This window comes from Macaca mulatta, chromosome 15 (assembly GCF_049350105.2).
Source record: "Macaca mulatta isolate MMU2019108-1 chromosome 15, T2T-MMU8v2.0, whole genome shotgun sequence".
NCBI lineage: Eukaryota > Metazoa > Chordata > Mammalia > Primates > Cercopithecidae > Macaca > Macaca mulatta.
This window is the reverse complement of record NC_133420.1, coordinates 43,947,189-43,973,807: the sequence shown is the minus strand read 5'-3', so window position 1 is coordinate 43,973,807 and position 26,619 is coordinate 43,947,189. Positions and strand designations below refer to the sequence as shown.

General features: G+C 50.3%; 1 protein-coding gene across 7 annotated transcripts in view; it reads right to left on the bottom strand.

The window, feature by feature from the left end:
* The window catches only part of AKNA (AT-hook transcription factor), a 60,909-nt gene that overhangs the window by 15,377 nt on the left and 18,913 nt on the right, over positions 1–26,619 (bottom strand). For 6 of the 7 annotated variants that reach the window (XM_077968226.1, XM_028834921.2, XM_077968227.1 and 3 more), the window contains 12 exons: positions 23,445–24,511; positions 21,914–21,988; positions 16,333–16,489; positions 15,426–15,580; positions 12,402–12,461; positions 10,241–10,368; positions 9,539–9,746; positions 7,784–7,950; positions 7,482–7,682; positions 6,087–6,333; positions 5,012–5,118; positions 4,082–4,293 (listed from right to left, as the gene is read on the bottom strand). In XM_077968226.1, the coding sequence (XP_077824352.1) occupies positions 4,082–4,293; positions 5,012–5,118; positions 6,087–6,333; positions 7,482–7,682; positions 7,784–7,950; positions 9,539–9,746; positions 10,241–10,368; positions 12,402–12,461; positions 15,426–15,580; positions 16,333–16,489; positions 21,914–21,988; positions 23,445–24,511 (2,784 nt within the window). The remainder of the gene's footprint in view (positions 1–4,081; positions 4,294–5,011; positions 5,119–6,086; positions 6,334–7,481; positions 7,683–7,783; positions 7,951–9,538; positions 9,747–10,240; positions 10,369–12,401; positions 12,462–15,425; positions 15,581–16,332; positions 16,490–21,913; positions 21,989–23,444; positions 24,512–26,619) is intronic. The other variant, XM_077968230.1, reaches the window with a different exon arrangement.

The window sequence follows — 26,619 nt, the reverse complement described above, 5'->3', positions numbered from 1 at the left end:
AGGGATGGGTGGCCAAAGGTTAAAAACCACTAATCCAGCCCCTGCATTAAAAGCAATGAATGGCCAGACATGGTGGCTCATGCCTGTAATCCCAGCACTCTAGGAGGCTGAGATGGGAGGATTGCTTGAGCCCAGAAGTTCGAGTCTAGCCTAGGTAATACAGAAAGACCCCATCTTTGCAAAAAAAATTTATATATATAAAAAAATTAGCTGGATGTGGAGGTACATCCCCTTGGACCCAGCTACCTGGGAAGCTGAAGCAGGAGGATCGCTTGAGCCGGGGAGGTCAAGGCTGCAGCGAGCCATGATGGGGCCACTGCACTGCAGCCTGGGTGACAGAGCAAGACCCTGTCTCAAAAACAATAAATAAATAAATAAATAATAAAAGCACTGAAACCCTTGGAATACTACTCAGCAATATATAAAGGAGCTAAATATTAATACACAAAATAATCTAGATAAATCTCCAGAGAATTATGCCGAGTAAAAAGCCAATCCCAAAAGGTTACATAGTATATGATTCTATTTATAGAATATTCTTGAAATGATAAAATTATAGAAATGGAGAACAGATTAGTGCTTACCAGGGGTTAAGGACAGGCTGGGGGCAGGAGGGAAGTGAGTATGCCTATGAAAGGGCAGCATGAGGCTCTTTGTGGTGACGGAACGTTCTGTATCTTGACTGCATCAGTGTCAACATCTGGCTGTGACACTGTACTTTGCAAGATATTATCACTGGGGGAAACTGAGTAAAGGCACATGGGATCTCTGTGTATTATTTCTTATAACTGCATGTGAATCTGCAATTATCTCCAAATAAAAAGTTTAATTAAAGGCCGGGCGTGGTGGTTCACACCTATAATTCTAGCACTTTGGGAGGCTGAGGTGGGCGGATCACTTGAGGTCAGGAGTTCGAGACCAGCCTGGCCAACATGGTGAAACCCTGTCTCTACTAAAAATACAAAAATTAGCTGGACGTGGTGGCACACACCTGTAGTCCCAGCTACTCAGGAGGCTGAGGCTGGAGAATCACTCGAATCTGAGAGGAGGAGGTTGCAGTGAGCTGAGATTGCACCACTACACACCAGCCTGGGGAACATAGTAAGACTCCGTCTCAAAAAAAAAAAAAAAAGTTTAATTAAAAATGTTTTTAAAATAATGAACCAGCTGGGCGTGGTTGCTCATGCCTGTAATCCCAACACTTTGGGAGGCCGAGGCGGGCAGATCACAAAGTCAGGAGTTCAAGACCGGCCTAACACGATGAAACCGCATCTCCACTAAAAATACAAAAATTAGCCAGGCGTGGTGGTGCACACCTGTAATCCCAGCTTCTCAGGACGCTGAGGCAGGAGAATCCCTTGAACCCAGGAGGTGGACGTTGCAGTGAGCAGAGATTGCACCACTGCACTCTAGCCTGGACAACAGAGTGAGACTCTGTCTCAAAAAAAAAAAAAAAAAAAAAAAAAAGATGAACCTTTTAGGTAAAGCTAATCTGAGGTGTCAGGAGTCAGAACAGTGGTTATGTTTGGGGAGCAGGTGGTGACTGAAGGGGCCTTCAGTGGGGTTCTGGGGTTCAGATCATGTTGAGTTTCTTGGTCTCTGTTCACCTTGTAAAACCTCATCAATTTAAGTTCTTTTCAGTGTTTTTTAATTTCAGTAAATAATTCATGTGTATTTCTAAAAGTCAAAAACTGAATCACATACAGATTTTATAGACATGGAAAGTGTTCATAACACAATTTAGTGAAAAAAGGAGGTTGCCAAATATTCACATATAAAATTATCTCATTTTTTTGTTTTTTTGGTGTGTTTTTGGAGACAGAGTTTCACTCTTCTGCTCAGGCTGAAGTGAAGTGGCACAATCTCAGCTCACTGCAACCTTCACCCCTGGGTTCACGCCATTGTCCTGCCTCAGCCTCCTGAGTAGCTGGGATTATAGGTGCCCGCCACCACGCCTGGCTAATTTTTGTTTTAGTGGAGATGGGGTTTTGCCATGTTGGCCAGGCTGGTCTCAAACTCCTGACCTCAGGTGATTCACCCGCCTCAGCCTCCCAAAGTGTTAGGATTACAGGCATGAGCCACCGTGCCTGGCCTCGTTTCTGATTTAAGTATAGTCATGCATCACTTAATGTTGGGTATAAGTTCAGAGAAACACATTTCTAGTCCGTTTCGCCATGTCACAAACATCATAGATTACCCACACCTACTACGTATGTGGGGTAAATGGAATAGCCCATTACTTCCAGGCTACAAACCTCTACAACATTGCCTGCTGAATACTGTAGGTAACTGTAATACAATGGTATTTGTGTATCTAAACATAGAAAAGAGACCATAAAAATATGGTATAAAAGACTTTTTAAATGCTGCATCTGTAAAGGGTCCTTACCATGAATGGAGATCACAGGACTGGAAGCTGTTCTGGGTGAGTCAGTGAGTGAGTGGGGAGTGAATGTGAAGGCCTAGGGCATTACTGTACCCTGCTGTAGATTTTACAAACACCATATTCTTAGGCTAAATTTACATTTATAAAAAAGTTTTTCTTCAATAATTAATGAAGTTTAACTTACAGTAACATTTTTACTTTATAAGTTTTTGAATGGTTTTTAATCTTTTGACTATTTCATAATAACATTTAACTTAAAAATACATTGTAAAGTACAAAAATATTTTCTTGATATCCTTATAAGCTTTTTTCTATTTTTAACTTTTTTTAAAAAAACTTTTCTGTTAGAAACTAAGACACACACATACACACACACACACACGTACTAGCCTAGGCCTACACCGGGGCAGGGTCATCAATATCCCTGTCTTCTACCTCCACGTCTTGTTCTTCAGGGGCAATAATAGCACCGTCATGTGTGATAACAATGCCTTCTTCTGGAATACCTCCCGAAGGACTACCTGAGGCTGTTTAATAGTTAACATTTTTAAAATAAGTAGAAGAAATACACTCTAAAATAATGATAAAAAGTATAGTAAATACATAATCCAATAACAGAGTCATTAGTTATCAAGTATTATGTACTGTACATAATGGTAGGTTTTGTACTGTACTTTTTTTTTTTTTTAAGGCAGAGTCTTGCTCTGTCACCCAGGCTGGTGTGCTGTGGTGGTGCGATCTCGGCTCACTGAAACCTCTGCCTCGGCCTCCCAGGTTCAAGCGATTCCCATGCCTCAGCCTCCTGAGTAGCTGGGATTACAGGTGTTAAGCCACCACACTTGGCTAATTTTTGTATTTTTAATAGAGACAGGGTTTCATCATGTTGGCCACAGGTCACCCTGGCCTTAAGTGATCCTCCCACCTTGGCCTCCCCAAGTGCTGAGATTAAGGCATGAGCCACCATGCCCGGCCTGTACTGTACTTTTTTTTTTGAGACAGAGTCTCACTCTGTTGCCCAGGCTGGAGTGCAATGGTTTGATCTCAGCTCACTGCAACCTCCACCTCCTGGGTTCAAGCAATTCTCCTGCCTCAGCCTCCCGAGTTGCTGGGATTACAGGCATCCACCACCACGCCTGGCTAACTTTTTGTATTTTTAGTAGAGATGGGGTTTCACCATGTTGGCCAGGCTGGTCTCAAACTCCGGACCTCAGGTGATCCGCCCGCCTCGGCCTCCCAAAGTGCTGGGATTACAGGCAGGAGCCGCCGCGCCTGGCCGGTACTGTACTTTGATATGACCAGCAGTGCGGTAGGTTTGTTTCCACCAGCATCGCCGCAAACGTGTGTGAAGCGTTGCCCTGCAATGACTGCAACATCACTACCAAAGGAATTTTTCAGCTCCATGAAAATCTTATGGGACCACTGCCATGCATGCTGTCTGTCACTGAACAAAACGTGTAAATAACACACATTTACGTCGGCACAGAGAACAGCTCACAGGTTCTACACCAAAACATCAGCGCTGATGGTTTCCAGAGTATTTTTTTTCTTTTGTTCCCTTTTGTCCACCTTACCTGTAATTTCAAATTTCAGTACAATGAACCTGGCTAATATGTCATATCCTAAAGGGTTCTGCAAGTTTTTCTAATTGATTTTTCAATCCATGCAGTTCTGTCCAAGCCAGACTCCTGCACTCACCCATCTCAGCTGCCAATGTCCGCTCCAGGCTGAAGTTGGGTGCCCTCTGCCGGAGAGGCCCACTTGGGCTGGAGAGGTGCCTCTGTGCTCGGCTCCGGGGTGTGCTGGGCTCTGTGGCTCTTCTGGGGATCAGAGAACCCCTGGCCTTGGGGTAGGAAGCTCCCTCCCTGGGCACAGATGCAGCGAAGGGCTGGGCTAATGTTCCTGCTGTGCTGGGGGACCGTGGAGGAAGGGACACACGGAGGTCACACAGAGTGAGACACTCAGGCGGCGGCATCTGAGGCTTTCCACATGCTAACCCAATAAGCTCCCACCCTCTGCGACTTTGCATCTCAGGTGGTACAATATTTCCAAGGACACACACACATTGGATGTCCACTTCTTTATAAACTGTACACTGGCCAACCCAATATGCAAAATAATAAATCTCAATTTCTATGCAGAATACATAAAGAGAAATAGGATTTCTAATCCTTCCTTTGCATGCACCCTTGGGTTGCCATGTGGGCCTCCTGAAGGGCCTGCACCCAGCTTTGGAGGCTCCATCCCTCCAACCTTCAACCCTGTCTCCTCCGCCTTCTCCCTTCCCTTTGGGTTCCATGTAGCCACCCTGAGTGCCCTTTGTCCTTGTCTTCTGTTCACCTCACAGTGCCCTCCCTGTAGTTTTTATTCATTCACCCATTCATTTGCTCAACAAAAATGAATTTCCCAGTCTGTCGCTAATTAGTTGTATGAGGATGGACTAGTCACTCCCCTCTCTGAAGCTCTGTTTCCTCTGTCAATAACATAGGAACAAGAAATTGGGGATGAAATGAGTCCCTATGAATGGACAGACCATCCTTTCTTATTCTGGGCCATCACGGGCACTGCGATTCCCAGGCAGTCCCAGGAATGTGGCACTGACAGGACAATGGCGGGATCCCAGGATACCTGATGTGGGAGAGCCGGTGCTCTGGAGTCTGGGTGAGGGGTGAAACTCTGCTTGTTTCTGAGCCAACAAAGCCACTGTCTGTCTCCGGGGATGCCATCCAGGGCTCCTGAAAGAGGCAGTATCCCTTTATGTCTGAGGAATGTGACCAAGGCACACTGGGAAGCCCTTCCCAAATCCTAGCCTGGGCCTCACCTCCCAGAGGCTCACACCCCAGGGATGCTGGCCTGGCTCCCAACAGCCAGGCCGAGGAGTGAGGGCTCTCAGGCCCTCAGGCCTCAGCACAAGAATCTGGCTACCAGCAGGGACTCTGCACCCCAGGAGGACCCTGAGCAAGTCCTGCCTCCCTGAGGAGTGGCAGCCAGAGCCCTTGGGAGAGACACGGCCGTGGACAAGGACTAGCAAGGGGAGAGGGAGAAAGTCATATTTCCAGTGTCTCCTGGCTCAGGCCTGGAATACTATGGTCTTATCTGAGTGGAAATGCTCAGGCCCAAGGCATTGGAAAAACGAAATCATCAAATATGTACATACAGGTCCTACCCACTGGGTTTAACACATGGCACAAAGAACACAGAGCAACACAGGTGCCTGCCCTCGCTGAGTTCATGTCTAGTGCAGAGAATCCTGACCATGGGCTCATTAGGACTAGAGAAGCGTGTGTGTGTGTGTGTGTGTGTGTGTGTGTGTGTGTGTTTGCACGCAAGTGCACAGGCATGCATATATATGCATTATTCTCTGACAGTCACACTTCCACAGTGGTCTGTGACCTTGCAGCAGTGATGTCTGCTCTAAAGGGCATAGAACTAGACTCTTCAGCTGTGATGGGCAGGCTCAGAGAAGTATAAGCAATGGGTTCCAAGCTCTCAGAGGAGGAACAAGAGCTCTGGAAGAGGGACAGGTTTGGGGGGTGACACTGGGCATAAGTCCTGCATGTCAGGTGGGATTTTGGCTGGCAGGGACAGGAGCAGCAGGTATTCCAAGAAGGAATAGCACAAGGAAAGATCCAGAAGCAGAAAGTTGAGAAGACCCAGCAATGACCCTGAGGTTCTAGGCCCATTCCCCCATGCGGAGACTTACCTCCAGGTGGGGCCCACAACCTTGGTGCAAAGGCTTCTGTGGAAGGCGCTCAGAGATGCCGCTTCCCTCCAGGCTGGTCATACTACTTTGGTGGGACGCTGCGGACTTGGTGCCTGGAGGGTGGGGTGGCATGCCAGGGCCTGGAGGGGCTGCCTTAGCCTTGCCCAGGCCTGACATGTGCCCGTCTCTAGCCAGGGATGTCTGGAAACCTGGTGGCTTCACAGATAGCATCTGCTCCGTGGCCTCCCTGGCATGGGAAGAGAAGACCTTCCTTGAGCTCTGCCGGGCAGCCCTGACACAGGGGTTGGCCTGTCCTGGGAGCCAAGCAGCCCAGGGCACAGGCTCTGGAGTCAGACATCCCTGGCTGTCCAGCCTGGTTCTGCCACCTTCTAGCTGTACGACCTAGGGCAAGGCACTTCCCCTCTCTCAACCTCACTTTTCAACTGGAAAATGTGGATGCCAACAAAACCCACCCAACACACCAAAGAGGAAATGCTAAAGCAGCAATTCCCAGACTTAAGGAGTTCGCATACCACCTTCCCTATTTCAGGCATTTCCATAAACTTCCATCTACTCCAAAGATTTTAGATCACTATTCAAAACAGAAGATGTGACAAACAGAAACTAACTTTGAGGATAAATACAAGAAACCTGAATGTTATCATATACTAGATAGATCCATTTGCCTGCCAAAGGCTCTAGGCCTGAGGCCTGCTTATGCGCTCTCACGCTCGCTCTCTCTCTCTCTCTCTCTTTTTCCACAGAAGTTCAAGAGAGGCATTAAAGACACCACAGCACTAACTGAGACTTTCTCCTTGGCATCATTAGAAGGTCAGAGAGAAAAAGAGAATGATATTCTTTTTTCTTGTTTATTTTATTTTATTTTTTGAGACAGGATCTTGCACTGTCACCCAGGCTGGAGTGCAGTGGCCCGATCTCAGCTCACTGCAATCTCCGCCTCCTGGGCTCAAGAGATCCACCTGCTTCAGCCTCCCAAATAGCTAGGGATATAGGCGTGTACCGACATGTCTGGCTAATTTTTGTATTTTTTGTAGAGATGGGGCTTTGCCATTTTGCTCAGTCTAGCCTTGAACTCCTGGGCTCAAGTGATCCACCTGCCTTGGCCTCCCTCAATGCTGCGATTAAAGGCATGAACCACTGTGCCCAGCTGAGAATAATATTCTTTAATACTGCATGTGCCCTACTGAAAATCATGTCCCACACTACCCAAAATCACTTCAAGGGCTATCAGTGGTATACATTGCACACTTGAAGAGGCAGGACAGGCAAGCCATGTCTAAACTGTGAAGTGCTGTCTTATGCACTCTGACAGTGATCACCCCTGTGGTTTTAGGGTGGAACCAAACATTCTGCAGGAAAGGCTCAGTGACTTACTCCAGGGGAGCCCCATGACTTTTCTCAGCCTGCACCAGGTGCTGCTTTGGGAGGACCCTGGTGGCCTCTGCTTTCCCTGGAGCTGCAGCCACCCCATCAACTTCTAGGGAGTCACCTCCCCTCTCCTCCTCCTCCTCCTCCTCTCCTTCTTTCTCCTCCTCCATTCTCATGGCTTCCGGGAGAGATTTCACACTGAGGTACCTGCAAGAGAACACACAGAGGGGCATGATCTCTGCCCAGTGGGGGACAGCCTAGATCCAGCTGCTAGCCAGACACCCCGGTCAGGTCCAGGTGGCACTCACCGCTCCATGAGGCCATGGTACACTTGTTCCATCTGCAGCTCCTTGTGCCTGAGTCGGGCCAGGGGGTCCTGTGGCCTGTCCTCCACCTTACTGTTGCCAGAGCTCACCTCCACATTTATGTGCAATGGGCGGGGGCCAGCGCTGGCGGCGGCAGTGGTGGTAGCAGGCTGGGGTCAGAAAGATGAAAGGACAGAGATTCAGCAGATACTTAAATACCACTTTTAAGCACCTGCCTCCTGCCAGGCTCGCGCTGGGGGCTGAGGGGTAAGAAGCACATTAGACTCACTAAGCCCACCACCCTTTTATGCATGTGTAAACTACAGAGACTGGGCTGTGTGGTCTTCGATACTGGCTGCCATGAATAGAGCACCTACTGTGTGCCAGGCACCATACAGATATCAGGTCACAACAATCCCACCAGTACCTGAGATTATTACAAACCATTTTACAGACAGGTAGCTAAAGCTCAAATGATTTGCCCAAAGTCAACAGAAACCAGAAGCAGAGTTGAGATTTGAATCTAGATTTCCTGCCAGAGTTAACTCTTCTGACCCCCATCCATGCCAGTAGGGCCACCCCAGCCCCCTGCAATACCTTCACTGCAGGAACGCAAGGGTCCTTCAAGATAATGTACTCAGGTTTTCTCCCCATTCTTGTATGTAGTGGCACCTGGTAGAGTTTTCCTACCCTCTAGGCCAGAGCACAGCATAAGATTTTCCCCAAACCATGGGGCCAGCATGACTTCAGCTGTCAGGGATGTCCTACCAGCGTCCCACCCTACCCAGCATGCCAGGCCCTCTTTCCTGCTCCCATCCTCAACAGACAAGTCTTTGCAACACAGGCAACAGGAGTTGGGAGGCATAGAGACCCCACCACTGTCATCTGTGTGAATGCACTATACTCAATTTGCTCATCTGCAAAACGGAGACAGTGATTGCCTCTCAAGGGGTCATGGTGTGGGCCAGAGAGCCTTCTACAAAGCCCCTTTCGTGTAGGGCTCTTGTCTAGGCTTCACCCCATCATCCGTGCAGTACTACAGGCTAGAAACCTGGAGCCATCCGTGTCTTCCTTCCCTCTCACGGCCACTCCAAGTCCACTCAAACATACCTTCCCAACCTCTCTCAAGTCCACACATGCTTCCCCATTTGCCCTGCCACCTCCCCATCCTCAGACTGGCCTACCCACAAGTCATCTTATGTCATCCCCTGCCACAAAATCCAGCAGAGTTGAAGGCCATGCTCTCTATGTGACCCACAAGCCCCTATGTCATGGGGCTCCTGCCTGCCTCTCCAGCCACATCTCAGACTATTTTTCCCTTCTCTTCCCATACTCCAGCCACAGGGCCTTTGTACAGGCTGTTTCCCCCACTGGATAGGTTTTCTCTTTGTCTCTAGTAATTCCTACTTAGCCTCAGGTCTCATTTAAACATGACCTCTTCAGGGAAAGTTTCTCTGACGTCCTCCTCAAACTCAGTCATGTTACTCCTCCTACTCTCACAGAACCCCATAATTCTCCTTCAGTGCACTGATCAAAATTACAACTAAATCACTGGAACCAGTTCAACTCTACAGAAAACTCTGTGAAGGCAGAGGCCACCTTCCCTGCCACCTCCCATCCCACTGAATCCCTACCATGTGTCATGGGTCCTGGCATATGGCACACACTTCATAAATAAGAAATATGTACTGAAGAAATGAATTAATGAAGAAATGAATGCACAAGGGAACAGCCCAATATGGTTGAGCCAAGAGGTACCTCAGGGCAGGAGGTCTTGATGGCTGGCATGGGGGCTTGTCTGGAAGGAGCAGGCAGGTGCGTTGGCTGGTGGAGGCTGGGCAGGGCTGGGGTACTGTCCAGAGCTGAGTCTGACCCGGGCGGCTCAGGCTCTTGCTGGGTCTGGTCTATGTGTTCCTTCAGCTCTTCCAGGCAACTTCCCAGACGGTATATCTCTGCCTCCAGCTCCCTGGAATGCAGAAACATCAGCACCAGGAGCCCAAGATGGTAGCCACATCAGGCAGGTCCAGGAGCAGAGTGTCAGAGCAGAGACTCCAGGGGATGCCCCCTTAGGGTCCATTTAATATCAGCCTTTAGATGATGGTGAGAACTCAAAATAAGCAAGATGAAAGAAGGTTCCACTGGGAATCAGGAGGCCTCAGCCCAAGTTCCCTCTGCCTTCCACAGGCTGTGGGACTTTACAGAAATCCCACCCCCATCTAGCCTCAGTTTCCCCATTAACCAATAAGTGTTTCAAGGCATCTTCTCAGCAAGTGGGTTCAAAGGGACTCAAATCTCAGCTTTTCATCGTGCCACCATTTGGATGTGTATATTAATTAGGATAAGATTTCTCTCTATTCTCTTGTGTACAAATTATAAGGACAAAGTGCCTTCCTCCTGGAGGTGAGGGACCCCAGGGGCCCGTCCCATCTGTCCTTCCAGGCCTTCCACCCCAGCAGGTACCTGCCAGGATCAAATCTTCCAGGTGTCCCCTTGGAGCCAGCAAGCGGCTGGGCAGGGTGTTGCTCCCGGCAGGCCTTCAGGTACTCCTCCTCTAGGGCCGCGTGGGCAGCCTTCAGCCGCTGGAAGCCCTGAAACCAGACCAGGCCAGGAAGACTTCAATGCTCAGCCCCTGTGGGGCCTGTCCCTGCAGACACAGTGGATGAGACAGTTTGCGGGAGGCCATGGGATGCACCTGGGCCCTTGGGTTCATGCAAGATACAGGCTGAGGTTGAGATCTCTGGAGGCTGCCTGCCCTGGAGAGCGGCCGTGGTCCAGCTCTCTGCCATCAGGCTGGCACAACAGAGACACAACTTAGAGCCTTGGCACCAGCTTCAGAGGGCACCAGCCCTTCCTGCATAGACTTACAAGGACCCCAATGTATCACAAACTGTCATAGCTGTCACAGTGTCAAATATACTCTCACCGTATCTCCATAAGGACCCTCTACTTGAGAGACTCTGGATCCTCATTCTTGATTTGCAAAACTGTGGGTTTCAGAAAATTAGCCACTCTTTTCCCAAATCCTTATAGGCTATCAACACAGATAGTGTTATCATCACCATTACATTATTGAGAATATTTACTGAGCATTGAGACTCTGGGCTAAAGCACTTTGCATTTATTTAATCTTCAATATAATCATAATGAGGGGTGATTTATCATCTTCATTTAAAAAGGATGAAACTGAGGCACAGGGATGTCATTTAAGTTGGTGAAGGTCATGGAGTGAGTGAGTTGTAGAGACAGGATGTGGGCCCAGGCCCTCTGGCCCCAGAGCCCATGGTCCTAGCAATTCTGTTAGGCTCCCATAGTAAACATAATCACGGGCAATACATGGCTAAAGCTGCGGCAACTGGGGTTGGTATCACTGTCTTACTACCTTCTGCATCCCACTCAACTCTGAGGACAGACTGAGGCCAAGGACAACCTAGAACCCATTCCCTGGTCACATCTAACCTTCCGACAGCTCTCAACTTCCCTGCGTATGGGGGAATTAGAACAGAGAGCAAAAAAATGAATGGTTTTAGTTTACAAGGTCCTTGGTCATCCACTGCATGATATTACATGATACACATCACGTATTTTGTGATTGGAAAGTGTACGTGACATCTATGTAACCACACAGGAAAATACTCCCGCCATAACATTTTTTTAGAAACTAGGTGTGTTGCATTTGCCTCTCCAGACCTTCTCTCAGCTCCTCTCCCACCCTGCTCTGTGCTTTGAGCATCAGGGCTGTCTACCTGCTGGCTTCTGATTGGGTCTGTCTAGTGGGAGGGACCTATCAGAGATCACAGGGTGGGAAGAGAGAGACTTGAGAGTGGGTACAGCTCCCGGCTAATGCTACTACCTGGGGATTCCCCAGTCTTTGCTGGGTCCCCTGATGCTGTCCACACCTTTGCTGACAGTTCTTTCCTCTGATGCCTACACTCCCAGACTTGAGAGCTGCACCTGTTCCTTACTGGGACCCTGGCTGATGCAGCAAGAATCTAAATTGTATTTATCACTGCAGTTATCTAAAACTCCAAATTCCAAAGGAAATACACCAATAAGGAATCTATAAAGGGTCTCTCCCCCAGCCCCCACTTTTTTTTTAACCTAGTTTCCAAACGTTTGGCAACCATTTTGTAATTTTTTTTAAAGGCAATAAAAAAGAAAAGGCCTTTTTCTGCTTGCTGAGAGGCAGGGTAATTTGTGGAAGGTAGTGCAGGGCAGTGATTATGACCCTGGATTTGAAAGGGAGACAGACCTGGCTCCAGGCTCTGCTACCTACTAGCTGTGTGGTCTTTGAGTAACCCCTCTGAGCTTCAGTTCCATCCTGGTTAAATGATGGTGATAACTGTAACTGCTTCACTGGGTTTTGATGATGATAAAATAAAATAACATACTCTAGGGTTTACCACAGTCCCTGGCACACAACCATCCTTGCTTAATAAGCAGTAACTATTGTGATATAATGATCGTTATCATGGGAAGCTACTCAAGAGCTGTTTGCTCTGAAAGAGACACTGTGTCTGGGATTCTCTTTTCTGTCTTGTAGCAAAGGAGGCTTCAGAGACAGAGCCATGGGAGACAGTGGTTGTCTGGCAGTTCCACGGGTGGCTCCTGAATTGGGCAGTACCTTGAGTTGGTCCTGGGGCATGAGACGTCCTGCCTGTATCAGTCTTTCAAAGGACTCCACCTGGACATTAGGAGGGGAAGGAAATACGCTCCATTAATCCAGTCCTGCAGACTCCCACACCCAGCCACATCCATGCTTTGGTAAGAGGAGCTGGGTCCGTCCTCAGGATGTGGGGTTTCTGCCAAGCATGGAGAGGTGGGTGCTGGGAACAGCTTCTACCACCAGCCCCAGGCATAGCAGCCTTGAGAAAAAATCAAAGTGGAACCTGCAGGAATTTACTGACAACAAAGCAAGTCACTCGTGTGAATCAAGACTAATGCAGGATATTTACTGCAGCATGAACAGTAGGGCGGGGACAAGAAATAGCTTAAATGCCTGTCGGTGGAATAGTATGCAGCCATCAATAAGAGGAAGGTACATGTGTATGTTCTGAGCTATTAATACCTCCAAGACCTATTTTTCAGTGTCAAATCAAGGTACAGGGCAATGTTTATAGTATGCTACCATCTGTATAAAATATGTGACGAATAAAAAGGAAAACGATAAATACATTGCTTATATATGATATACTATCTCTAGAGGAATTCAAGAAACTAAAATATAAATTGCTTCTGGGAAGGAGAACTGGGTGGCTGGAAGACAGGAATGAGAAGTAGATTTTTCTACTACACGTCCTTTGCATCCTTTGAAATTTGAACAATGTGAATTCGTTGCCTACCCAAAAATAAATATTCAAATTTAGGACTTCAAAAAGTCAAGGTACAGTAGCTTATGCAACCATTTCTATAAATGCAAGTGTGTGCACTGAACGTTTTTGCATGGGTTGGAGAAAATATTTATTTTTTGCTCAATATGCCCCCTGTACTGTGCAAAGGTCCTTATCATGGGTGTCTGTTACCTGCTCAAAAAAAGTTTCATTACAAAAAAAGGCAAGGGATGATATATTCAGTTTTAAGAAAGTTCTAGATCAGTGTGAAATATAATATAGAAATGTATATCATGTAATCATATATTGTATAATTTTATAATATATAAAATAGAAATATAGTGTGAGCTACACATTTGAAATTTTCTCATAGCCACATTGAGAATGTAAAAAGAAACAGGTAAAATTAATTTTTATATTTTATTTAGCCCCAAATATCATTTCAACATGTAACCAATACTAAAAAAATAGGGAGATACTTTGTATTTCTAAGTCTCTGAAATCCAGTATGTGTTTTATACATACCACAGCATGTCTCAATTCAGAGCAGCCCATGTCTCAACAGCCACATGTGGCCAGCAGCTTCTGAATTGGATCGTGCAGCACTAGATATGAGGGGTCAGCTAAGGCCCCAGCTCCTGCTCAGTGTGATGATTTGACATTGCTTTATTTTGTGGACAACACATAGGACGAAGAAGAAATGTGTCTCCGGCTACGGAACCAAGAATGGTGGTGGCAAAAGGAAATGAAGCCTGGAATCCCAGCACTTTGGGAGGCTGAGGCGGGCGGATCACCTGAGGTCAGGAGCTTGAGACCAGCCTGGCCAACATGGTGAAATCCCGTCTCTACTAAAAATACAAAAATTAGCCGGGCGTGGTGGCGGGTGCCTGTGATCTTAGCTTCTAGGGAGGCTTGAGGCAGAAGAATTGCTTGGACCAGGGAAGCGGAGGTTGCAGTAAGCCAAGATTGCACCACTGCACTCCAGCCTGGGCGAAAGAGCAAGACACTGTCTCAAAAAAAAAAAAAAAAAGAAAAGAAAAAGAAATGAAGTCCTTGTATGTGCTACTCCAACAAGGATTAACTTTGAAAACATCATGGTAAGTGACAGATGTCAGACACAGGACAAATATTGCATGAATATATTGCTATGAGACGTCCACAATAGGTGAGCCTATAAAAATAGGAGGCAGATGAGCAGCTGCCACAGGCTGGGGGAAGAGGGAACGGGGAGTGGGAGTGACCGCCTAATACAGATGAGGTTTCTTAGTGGCTCATGAAAATGTCTAAAATTGACTGTGGTGACAGTGGCAGAACTGTGAATATACTAAAAACCACTGAAGCATGCATACATTTTAAATGAGTCAACTGTGTGGTATGTGAATTATATTTCAATAAAGCAGGGGAGAGAAGGGGAGATGGGAAGGGAGAGAAGAGGAGGGGAGAGGAGGAGAGAAGAGGAGAGGAGAGGGGAAGGGAGAAGAGGGGAGGGGAAGGGAGAGGAGAGGAGGGAAGGGAAGGGAAGGGAAGGGAAGGGAAGGGAAGAATACAATGGTGGTGCTTCTCTGAAAGAATTTGTTTTATGGGCAGGGTGGTGCATATAACTATTGCATTTCTCTTTTGGCACTGGCAACTAGGAAGCTCAAAGCTAAATGTGTGACTCTAATGTGCTTAGGGTCCAACAGAACATTTTATTTACTCACTTCACATACTTTACTTTTTTCTACCCTTACTTCCTCTCTGCCCCTGTTTCCTCGCTTCTGTTTTCAGAATGTGGCTAAAATGTATGTATTTTCATAAGGTACTTTAAGCCACTTCTGGAGTAAAGCCAATGTACAGTTATAAACAGACCTGCAAACAATTCATGGTTACTTGGACTGCTGGATGAAGATACAAAGACCCTTGAGAAGTAACTGGGAAGTGATTTATTTAATAAAATGAACTAAGAAAATGAGGCAACTTATCCTGAAGAGGAAAAGGTAGAGTAGAGATTGTATTACTCTTCCAGAATCCTGAAAGAGCTCAGAGTTGCCCGGGAGCCAGCCTAGAGACACTTCGAAGCACAACTGGAGGGATTTTGATGAGATGCATTGCCAAAAAGGAGGGTGAAACCTAGCACTGGTGACAAGGAGGAGGCTGGAGCTGTGTGGCCTCTAAAACCAGGGAGGGGCTCATGTTTTGGGGATGGCTGAGTTAACTTGGTGCAGAGGCAGGGGAATGACAAGTGAGACTCCCAGAGCGCTTCTCACCCAAGCAGGCAGAGGTTCTGCGTTCTCCAGGTGAGTTAAGTCTCTCAGGGGCAAAGCTGGGAGTCCACTCACCTTGGCCAGGAACTGCTTGGCCTGAGAAGCCAGTGCCTGGGTCTGCTCTGCTGAGGACTGGTCCTCGGAGATGCCCCGGTTCTCTGGAAGCCACCCCAGGGTGGGCATGCTGGTGAGCGAGGAGGGGCTCAGGTCTCCTCGAGCTGATGGCCACCCTGGAATACACAATTGCTGAAAGCTGGAGCCAAGAACAGTCCTTCCAGGAGCTGAAGGACTGAGGCTGAACGTCAAAGCCACCACCTCCATCATCAAGTTACAGCTCAGTCACCATGTGCTATCTTCACATCAGCCCCAGGAAGTGGGCTGGGTAAAGCATTGTCCCCCATTTACCGGGGAGGACAAGGTGCAGATCTGCCCCAGGTCACACGGCTGGCTGCAGCAGAGCTGTGCTAGGCTTCCGGGTTCCCAGTCAACAGCGTGGCCTCTCACACAGGCCACGCTGTTCCAATCCAGTTCCAATCCAGACGCTTCCCCTCAACAGCTGTATGAACTCAGCCTGTCCTCACCTCTCCAAGCCTTGATCCCCTTGGCTGTCATGGGTGTGACAACAGTGCACACCTCAGCGGGTTATTGTGGGGATGAACTGAGGTCACATGTGTCAAGGCTCAGTGCAGGGCCTGGCTGAGATATGGGCTCCCCAGGGACAATACTCTATGTCTTCAACTCACCCAGGGTCACCAAGATGCCAAGTGGCAGGGCCAGGGCTGCCCCCAGGCTGCTGTGGATCAAAGCAGGACACTTTCCACATCTCTGACCCTTTTGCGTCAAAGTACCCAGGGTGGGGCCTTGCCTCCCTCCTTCCCCTGGCCTGAGGCCAGTGCCATCCCCAGGGTGAACCAAGTCAGCCCCACAGAGCAGAATCCCAGACAGAAGGAGCCTCCAGCCGCGGCTCTTCTCCCGGACTTACCTGAGGCCGCAGAGGCCTGGGGGTCCTCGGCCGGGCCCAGCCACCACTCTGCAGAGCGGGGCTGTGGGATGGTGAAGGACAAGACCTTGGTCCCTTGGGGCACCATTCCTGTGTGGATGCTGTGGCTGGGCTGGGGTGGGTCAGAGAACAGGTTCACCTGTGGAAGCGGGGAGGCACAGCAGAGCCAAGTCAGGGTAGGGGCAAATCCACCTGAAATACCTCATCTTCATTCAGGAGCTCAACACACATGCCCTGTAGTAATAAATACCATCTTTCAGTGCAGCCCCTGGCTGGGCCAAACATAGGTGAAGAACTACGTGCCCTTTCATTTACTCTTAATGGTGGTCCTGAAAGGAAGACAGGGTGGGGACCCCAACAGCCCATTATATAGAAGGAAAAACTGAGACACAGAGAGGTTATTAAGTCACTTACTCAAGATCCCCAGCTGATAAGTCCTTGGATGAGGATTACAACACTGCTCTATCTGACCCCAATACCTACGGTTCTACTATTAACAGTAATTTTTTATTAATAATGTATGTTATAATTATATCATAATATACCATATAATTATTTCTTAACAAATATAAGCATTTCCAATAATTATGTTGATAATAATAGCAACCAATAGCTGTTTGAATAAATGAGTGAACCAGCAAGTGAACAAACTAATCTGCCATTGGTAGCGGATCTCTATCATTTGAGGACAGATTTAAAACATGGCAGCCAGCCCAGCTGGTGAGGGAGCAGTCTGGAGTCAGGCAGGTGACCAAGGAAGACCTCTTGAAGCTCGAAAGCAGAGGGAAACCACGGGCTGTTCAAGAGCTTAGAGCAGAGTTGAGAGGACTATGTTCTGTTTGTGTAAAGAAGGTTTTATTGAACACAGCCATGCCTGTTTGTTTATGTGTTGTCTATGGCTGCTTTCACACTCTGGTGGCAGAGTTGAGTAGTTGTGACAGAGACTATATGCTCCACAAAGCTAAACATTTTCACAATCTGGCCCTTTACAGAGAAAGTTTGCCAACTCTAGCTTAGCATGTGGGCTCTGCAGTCAGAGCCCAGGTTCCCGCCCAGGCTCTACCACAGCACACCTCTGAGTCCTAGTTGGCTTAATAACTTTTCTGCACATGATATAAGTGCTCAATAAATAGCGGCCACCACCCTGACATTCATCACCATCATCATCACCACCACCGTCATCACCACTACCACCACCACCATCACCATCGTCATCACCACCACTGTCATTACCACCACCATCATCACCATCAGCATCATTATAACAATCATCATTATTAGCATCACCATCATTCACCATCACCATCACTATCACCATTATCACCAACACCATCACAATCATCACCACCACCATCACCATTTTTACCATTATCGTCATCATAACTATGACCATTACTACCATCACCATGATCGTCATCGCCATCATCATCTGCACAGCCACCATGGAGACAGGCCCATGGAAAAGCAACACCCCTTAGTGGCACCTGCTCATCATGATGTTGGGGGGTTATCTTAACTGCCCCTGCTGCACCAAGGTCAGGAATGAGCAGTTTAGGGTGGGCCCAGTGGAAGGGGATCCCTGGCCCCCAGGCCAGCAGCCTCTCTTGCTTAAGCTGTATAGGTCCTGGCTGTGGCTGAAAAATCAACTCCAAGTGTGGCATGGTTCCCCCTCCGCCGCCTCCCCCTCTTTCAGGCCCAGCCTCCCCAGATGAGAACAAAGCTGGATTTTAATAATCCCCTCAGCCATCTGCTCAGACTCCCCTGTGGGGGCTTTCCTATCAGCACCCCCCTCCTGAGGTGACCCAAATCCCAGGGGAGGCCCAGCCCTCTGACGTGTTTCCCTCCCCAGACCCCTTTCTCAGCCTCAGGCCCCACCTGGGGAGTGACAGGGAACGGGGATAGGCCAGGGAAACCAGCAGGCCCCTTTGTTTCAGGGACCAAAAAGGAGTTTGAAGCAGAGAAGCCCAAAACCTGAGCAGATGCCCAGGCAGAGCCATGAGGTGGGGAGTGGCGGTGCGGGTGGCAGCTTCAGCTGCTCGGGCCTGGCCCTCCCAGGGCCCATCTCCCTGGACACAGCCAGGTGTCCCGGGTGCTCCCCAAGGCCGGATTCACTCCCTCGGGGGATTCTGTAAAAGGTGAATCAGAATTCTGTGAAGGGAGGACCCGTAAATTTGGGAAACATTGGGTTAAACAAATGAATATTCTCTGCACAGATGGATTTCTCTCAGCCTTTAAAATGCTAATGGGCTTTATGAATAGGGCGGGAGGGGAGGAGGAAGAGAGAGGAAGATGTTTCCCCAACTCATCTGCATACAGAAACCTCCCCTTCCCCCCATCCCCACCCAGGGGGTTCTGGGCCAACTTGTGGCCATCAGAACACACTGAAAAAGGGTGGTTTTACATTATCTCCGTAATTCCTTCTAGGGTAATTTCTGGTCACCTCAGCTCTTCCAGATCTCTCTTCAGCTGAGATGGAGGAACAGGGGCTGGGGGGAGGTGGCAACATGGCAGCAAATGCAGTGAGATCACCATAAACCCTGGCCAGAGGCCAGTGTAGAGAACAGAGCCAACCAGTGACTCCTGACCAGTCCTGGCTCCCTGCCCCACAGCTGGGCTCCCTGGTCCTGCCCCAACCCCAAGGCTCCAGACCCATCCGTGTTCCTGGGCCAGGCCTCCCCGGCTACAGATCCCACAACTACCGAGTCTAGTTCTGCTAGAGCGTGGTGTCACTCGTGGGCTTCAGAGCCAGGCTGCCGAGTTCCAACTCCTGCTCTGGCACCTACTTGTTGAGTGATCTTGGTCAAGTTACTTAACATCTCTGTGCCTCAGCTTCCCCAACTGCAAATTATTTAGGACAGTGGTCCATAAACATCACCTATGACCATTCTTATTTCTATAACGGTCATCAATCCGCCTCATCCCTATGCCTCTCTCCACACCCAGTGCCAGGGCCTGGGTGCCAGGGCTTACCCAGACTTGAGGAAAAGAACATCTGTTCTGGAATCAGGCAGATGTAGGTTTCAATCCCAGCTTTGCCTCTTGCACCAGCTATGGGATGTTGAGCAAACCATTCCACCTGACTGAACCTCAGTGTGTGTGTGGAGGGGCTCAAATAAGATGACCCTGAACCTAGGGTGGGATACCTGTTGCTGCTCAGTGAATGTCAATCTCCTTCCTATGGGTCCCCACCCACTGCTGTCCACCTACCCACCATGCCTAGATGGGGTGTCCAGTGCAACATCCCCAGCGCGGCTCCCTCCCAGGTGGGTCCAGCCCTCCGCCGTGGGTTCTGAGCAGAGTGAAGTGGCTCGGTGGGTCCTTGGGAGGTCTGAGAACTGCCTCTGAACTCGTGGGCTCTGAGCAAAAGGCTGTCCTGGGGTCTCTCCAGCCTTCGGGGTAGAGTGCACAGAGGTCCAGACGGAGTGAGGAAGGCTGGCCAGCTGGAATCTCAGCTCTCCTCAAGCCCCATGGACCCTGAGTGAATCCCCTCCCTGCTCTGGGGCTCTGTTCTCTTCTGCACATTGGAGCTGCAAGCCTGCCTTGTACTACTCCCCCAGGGCAGCTGTGAGATGGGGTTGGGCGGGAGGTGATAGTATCATCCTGCTTCCTTCCGGCAGAGCCCCGAAAGGTGCTCATACTTTGTGAGGCTGAGAGAGGGGTTGGGGGAGGGAGCAGAGCCCTCAGGCCAAGCAATAGCAATCATTTTTCCAGAAAGTGGGAGTGAGTGAGCTGACACAGAACCATTTCCGGCCTCTCCTCCTGTGACACCCTCACACACATGAGCCAGGGGTCTGGGTGCCAGCCAGGACAGGGTGACCACACTTGGGGGGGACCCTGAGTCCCACAGGGTCAAGGGAGCACCCACAAGAGGAGGCACCCCAGCTGCACTACACTGTGTCCACCCCACCTGTGTCACTGTGGCTGACATACAAGAGGCCTAGCAGTAAACATCTTTATAATAATAATATTCCCTAACTCTTACGAAGTGCCTGCCTAGTGCCAGGTAAATGCTTTCTGTATACTGACTCATGCCCTTAAATGAGCGCAGGAGGAAGGGAGGAGGGAGGGTGGAGACGCTCCACGCCTTCAGTTCCCACCACTCCATGACCGTCAGCGGCCCCTACCCCAACGGGAGCCCCAGTTTCCCAATCTGTCAAATGGGGAAGCCGAGTGTTTGGGTCTGATGACCAGTCCCTTTCTCCCCGGACCTGCTTGGAGTCTGCAGCCATGAGAATGCGGTTTCCCCAGAGAGGATGACCTAACAAACCCCCTCCACTCCCTTTCCCGACTGCCCCGTCTCTTCCAACCCTAGATCTGGCTCAGCAGTTCAAAAAGCTGGAAGGAGACTACTTGGCTCCCAGGAGGAAGTCTGATTAGCCCTCTTTTACAGATGTGCCCGATGAGGCCAAGAGGGAAGGGGCCTGCCTGTGCCAGGCAGCAGGTGTGGGGATGCAGGGGGACTCCTGGTCCTAGAACAGGCCCCCTTCCGTTTCCTCACCACAGTGGCCTCCTCCCACCCACCCCGGAAGTGCCTCTCAGCATTGAGAGCAGCAGCTGTGGCGGGGGCGGGGTCCTGGAGCATGACGGGGGTGGGGGGAGGCATTGGGGCATCTGCATCTCTGCACCTCAGCTCTCACCCCTCCTCCACTGCTGCCTGATGAGGCAAGAGGAGGGCACAGCAAAAGCAGGAAGCCACGAGGGGCCACACAGGTCCCACTTCCTGCCTCACTCAGGAAAGAGGAAGGTGGAGAATTCACAGCCTCCTCCTAAGACGGGGTGGGGGCTGGGGTGGTGGGTTTCCCCTCTGCTCTCCTCCTGCCCCATACTCTGCCAGGTGAGGTTGTGGGGAGGGAGAAAGGCAAAGGTGTGATCCAGGAAGATTCAGGCCCAAAGAACAAGCACCAGGGGCTGAGCAGAAATTCCGTGTTACTCTTTTGAGGCTCACAGAGCCCAAGTAACTTCCTCAAGGTCACACAGCTGGTTAGCAATGGAGCCAGGAGTCGAACCCAGGTGGCCTTACTCCCAAGCCCATCTAGAAGGAGAGAGAGTCTCATGAAATTCCTGGGCTCATGGTAGCTCAGGCCTGTAATCCCAGGAGCACTTTGGGAGGCTGAAGCAGAAGGATCACTTGAGCCCAGGAGTTCGAGACCAGCTTGGGCAACAAAGAAAGACCCCGTCTCTACAAAACATAAAAAAAAAAAAAAAATTAGCAGGGCACAGTGATGCATGCCTGTATTCCCAGCTACCAGGGAGGCTGAAGCGAGAGGATCCCTTGAGCCCAGGAGGTTGATATTGCAGTGAGTTATGACCATGCCACTGCACTCCAGCCTGGGTGACAGAGCAAGACCCTGACTCAAAAAAAAAAAAAAAAAAAGAAAGCCCAGGGAGGGCAAGGTCACTGCCCAAGGTCACAGAGGGACCTTGGGGTAGAAGCAAACTGGCGTTCCACTAACTTCAGGGCCTCAGTAGATGGAGGAGGCAGTGGCCTTTCTCTAGAGCTATGGAAAAGTGTCATCTCCTCGGGGACTTGGGCCCATGCCTCCACCCCATCCCAGCCTGGTACCTTGGCCCCGAGGCGTAGCTGGTCGATGGTGTTCTCGGCCTCAGCGTACTTGGTGAGAAGCCTGTGGTAGTCTTCCTGCAGAAAAGGGGGAGCAACACGGTCATATGCCCAGGCACACAATGCACCCCTCCTTGCTGGGAGACCCTGATAGCAAACCATTCAATGGTGGGATCCAAGCTGAGCAATCTTCAGGCTTGTGTACAACACAGACCCACCATGTTCAAGTTCTGGAGCATGAGAGGGCAGTGGGACAACTTTTCTACCTCCGTGACAACGAGTCCAGACTGGGGGCCTCTGGCTGGTTTACCTTGACACATGACCCACATCGCAGATGGCTGCCACGATTCTATTTATCCAAATGCCCTGCCCATCGGTTGGCTCTGTGGGGTGAGGCCCATATCTGTCTTTCCCCTGCTGCGCTGTCGGTGTTTAAGCAGCATGTGCTTAAGAAGTACTTTCTTCAATGGCTAATTGAATGAATCATCCAAGAGTCCCGTGGCAGAAAAACAGAAGGCTTGAAAATCACTGTTCCACCTACTCAGTCACTTGCCTTAAACAAACCCAAAGAGCTTTATAAAAACAAGTCATTGCAGGAAAAAAGGAAAAGCATGTCACCTTTGAAGGATGTGAGGAACTGACTCCTTCTGAAAACGGGTCAGTAACTAAGTAACGAAGGACCATTATGGGTCAGTAACGGTAACAGTAAAAGGACAGAACAGAGCATCTCGCTGACTTTTCCCGTACAAGCAAGAACTTGGTAACCAAGTAGTTGATGAGGGACACTTTTACTTTCTAGCATATTTCCAGCAATTAATGTAGGAGTGAGAGCATTAGCATACTACCACTTTGTCACCCCAAATGAAAGACTAGACCAAGACAATGACCATCAGAGGCTGTCAAAATCACAAACAAGAGACCAGCAGGCATCCTGTGCTTGCTGAAGGAGGCACACAGGCCACCTATGATATGCTCTTGCCAAAACTCCCCACACCCGTGGAGCTCGCGGTCTGGAGGGGAAACATGACTATTTCCCTTGAAACATGATCACTTCAACAGATCATCCTTGAAACATGAGTACAATCACTGGTCTTTTTGAGCAAAGGGCTTAGGTCTATCTCAGGGCTCCAGGTATACCCTCCCTGCACCAGCATGGAGTTCCTAGCCCAGAGCCCAGGCCTCCCTACCCCAGCCAGCCTCTACCCCAGGGCCTCCCCACCCCAGCCAGCCTCCACCTCAGGCCTCTCCACCCCAGCCAGCCTCTACCCCAGGGCTTCCCACCCAAGCCAGCCTCCACCCCAGGCCTCCCCACCCCACCAGCCTCTATCCCAGGACTCCCCACCCCAGCCAGCCTCCACCCCAGCCCTCCCCACCCCACTAGCCTCCATCCCAGGGCTTCCCACCCCAGCCAGGCTCTACCCCAGGCCTCTCCACCCCAGCCAGCCTCTACTCGAGGCCTCCCCACCCCAATTAGCCTCCACCCTAAGCCAACAGGGGCCTTGGTGACACATCCACAGCCATAAGTCCCACTAACCTGGAGCTGATGGACCAGTTCAGTGGCTTGCTCAGGCGTCTGAAATTCTTGGGGTACCCTGGTGATGGGGTGGGCAGGAGGCGTGTCCTTTGCCAAGGCTGCTTCTCCACTGCTCAACAGCACCTCCTGCACAATCTCAGCTGGTGACTTGAAGATGAGGGGCCTGGCAGGGGCCTGAGGCTTCCTGTTGTGGCTTCTGGACTTGGGGGGACGGTAGCTCTCATCTTTGGGGAATCTCACCCGGGGCCCTACCTTGGAGAAGTCAGGGAGTGGGTAGTTCAACTGCCCCCGGCCATACTTGGGGGCATTAGAAGAGGAGCGGCCAGCCAGAGTGGCTCCCTGTTTGGGCAGCGGCCTGCCCTGCCGTGTTGACCTGGGCTGAGGATTCAGGGGGCTGATGGAGCCAATGAATCGGGAAGGGAGTGGCTTAGGTGACGTCTTTGTCTGCTTCCAGATGTGTTCCTTGGGCTGAGGGCAGGAGAATCTGGTCGTTTCTCTCCTCCATCTATCTGTGGCAGGCTGCGGACTCTGGGCTCGGGGAGCTGAGGAGTCCTGGAATTCCATGGGGGTTGCCAGAGCAACGCTGCCTCCAGTTCTGTCATCTGGGTTTAGGAGGTGGTGGCTGGGGCCCTCTAGTAAGGTTTCTGCCAGGGCAGTGGGCTGGGGGCCACCGGTCTCTCCTTCCCAGGTAGAATCAAGGCTGTCACTAGGGTGGTTGAGGCTCACTGTCCCACTGCTCCAGGACCTTGCTGGGCTGAGCTCAACGGATGGGTTGACCTCGGAATGTTCAGAAAGTTTGTCCCCACTGGCTTGTTCGCTAGAAGCCACCCAGCCCCTGGCCTGACCATGCCCAAGAGCCACGGGGCTGGTGTTTCCACGGCCCTCCAAGCTGAGACCAGCCTCATACCCCAACCTTGGGGAGCTCTCTCCAGCCTCCTCAACCTCCAGACTTCTAAGGGTCCCATCTGGCTCCTCTTCAGTCATGTCCAGCTGACGGCCCTGCTGGGGGAGCCAGGCGAGAGGCTCGTGGGAACTTGCTGGGCTGTCCACATCCTCTGCTTCAGCCTCTGGAAAGACAGGCCATTCACTTCTTAGCATATACCAGGTCTGTATCCACCATGTAACTTACCCTGTCACTTCAACTCTCTGGCTTCCATTTCCTCATCACATGGGGATGGAAAGAATCCCAAGGAGCCCCCGACAGAGCCAAGTGCTTGTCTGATACCTGATCTGGTTGTCTCAGAGGTCCTTCAAACTCAAACCCAAACCCGGTCCCTCCAGCGTCTCCCATCTCAGCAGATGGCAACACCATCCCCTCCAGGTGTACAGGCCAGCAGCCTGGGAGGCGTCTTTGCCGTCTCTCTCCTTCTAACCCCCTGAATCCAATCTGTCACCTGGTCCTGCCCCATTACCTCCTATAAAAATCGCAAACTCATCTATGACTCTGAAGTCTACCACCACTACCTTGGCTCGTGTCCCATCCTCTCTTGTCTGGCTAACTGCAGTCAGTAGCCACCTAACCATCTCCTCCGTCCTCACCCACATCCCCCATCTGAAAACTCATCCATGTCTTCCTGTGGAAGAAAAGCAGAACCTTCACTATGGTCCTAAGGTCGCTGCCACCCCGGCCCCATTAGCTCTCCTGATCCATCTCTCTCCATGGCCCCTCAGGCTCCCCCTGCTCCTGCTACGTGCACACCACGCTCCTCCCACCATGGGGGCTACGCATGTGCGCATCCCTCTGCTGGGGGATTCTCTCTCCTCCTTGGCCTAGTTAACTCCTATCTGTCCTTCAGGCTCAACCTCTGCCTCCTCAAGGAAGACTTAGATCTCCCTGACTAGGTCAAGTTCTCCCTTTTACAGGCCCTCACAGGACTGGTTACCTCTATTTTGTAACACTTATCATAGCAGCTGCTTTCCATTTATTTGTGTGGTTGTTTCACTGACATGTGTGTCACCCCCTACACTGCAAGCTCTATGAAGCCAAGGATGCTCTCTGTTTTGTTCACGATTGGATTTGCAGTGCTGGTACCTGACACTATTTGTTGACCGAACAGAAGGAAGGAGAAAAGGAAGGCGAGTGAGGAAGGGAGGGAAGGAAGGAAGGAGGGAGGAAGATAAGGTATATAAAGCTCCCAAGAAGTAGACAGTTACTGTAATTATTACATAGTGAGTACTCAATAAATATATATCCATCCACCCACCCAGCCATCTATCCCACCATGCTTCCTCCCAATATCCATCCATCTACCCACCCATTCACCCATCCATCACCCACCCGTCCATTCTTCCATGCATCTAACCACCATCCATGCAGTCATTGTTTACGGAGCACCCACTCTGCTCTAGACCCCGTGTTGACTTCTGCAATAGGTCCAAAGTTTCATGAGACACAGTTTGGGTACCACCAGGCATAGACTGTCTGTTCAGGCAGATGCACCTTTGTGTCACTCTCTACTCCCCCATGCTCTTTCCCCTACCCTTGACGCCTCTACATCTCTTAACCACTTAACATCTCCTTCCGCAAGTTACTCTTGCTTACAGCAACATACTTGAAACCCAGGGAGGTTACGTAAGTTGCCAAAGATCACCCAGTGGTTCCCTGGACCTGGGACCCAGGCCCCAGTCATGCAGGTGAGTCTGCTTCCACCACTAGGGGTCACGCACTAGGGGTGAAGAGGCCTGGGCTTTGGAGCTAGGGAGCCCTGGGTTCAATCCTGGCTCCTGTGACCCCTCACTGGGGCCACGGGCAAGCTGCTGACCTCTCTGGCAATCCACAGTCAAACTTGAGGCTAGTTCCTCCTACCTGACAGAGGGTGGTGAGGAGGGAACAAGAGAGGGCCAGACCCTGCCCAGCCCTGTGCCTGGCACATAGTAAAGGCACAGGACAGGGTAGCAGCTATTACATCATAGCAGGGGGTTACCATGTGACCCCAGGAAGAGATGCCTCTGCCCTGTCCACCCGGTGCATCTCAGTTGCCATCCCTTGCTGGAAAGAGTGCTCAGAAATGGCTCCTCAGTGGGCAGCAGTGGGCAGTGCTCACTTTGAGCAGATCAGGTGTGTGAAACTTTGAGTAATGGCACAATCCGCTACCAGAGGAGGCTTCTCTACCAACCGCAACAGCCTGCGAGAGTCACAGGACCCTAAAACAGGGGCATCTCGCTCGTAATCTAA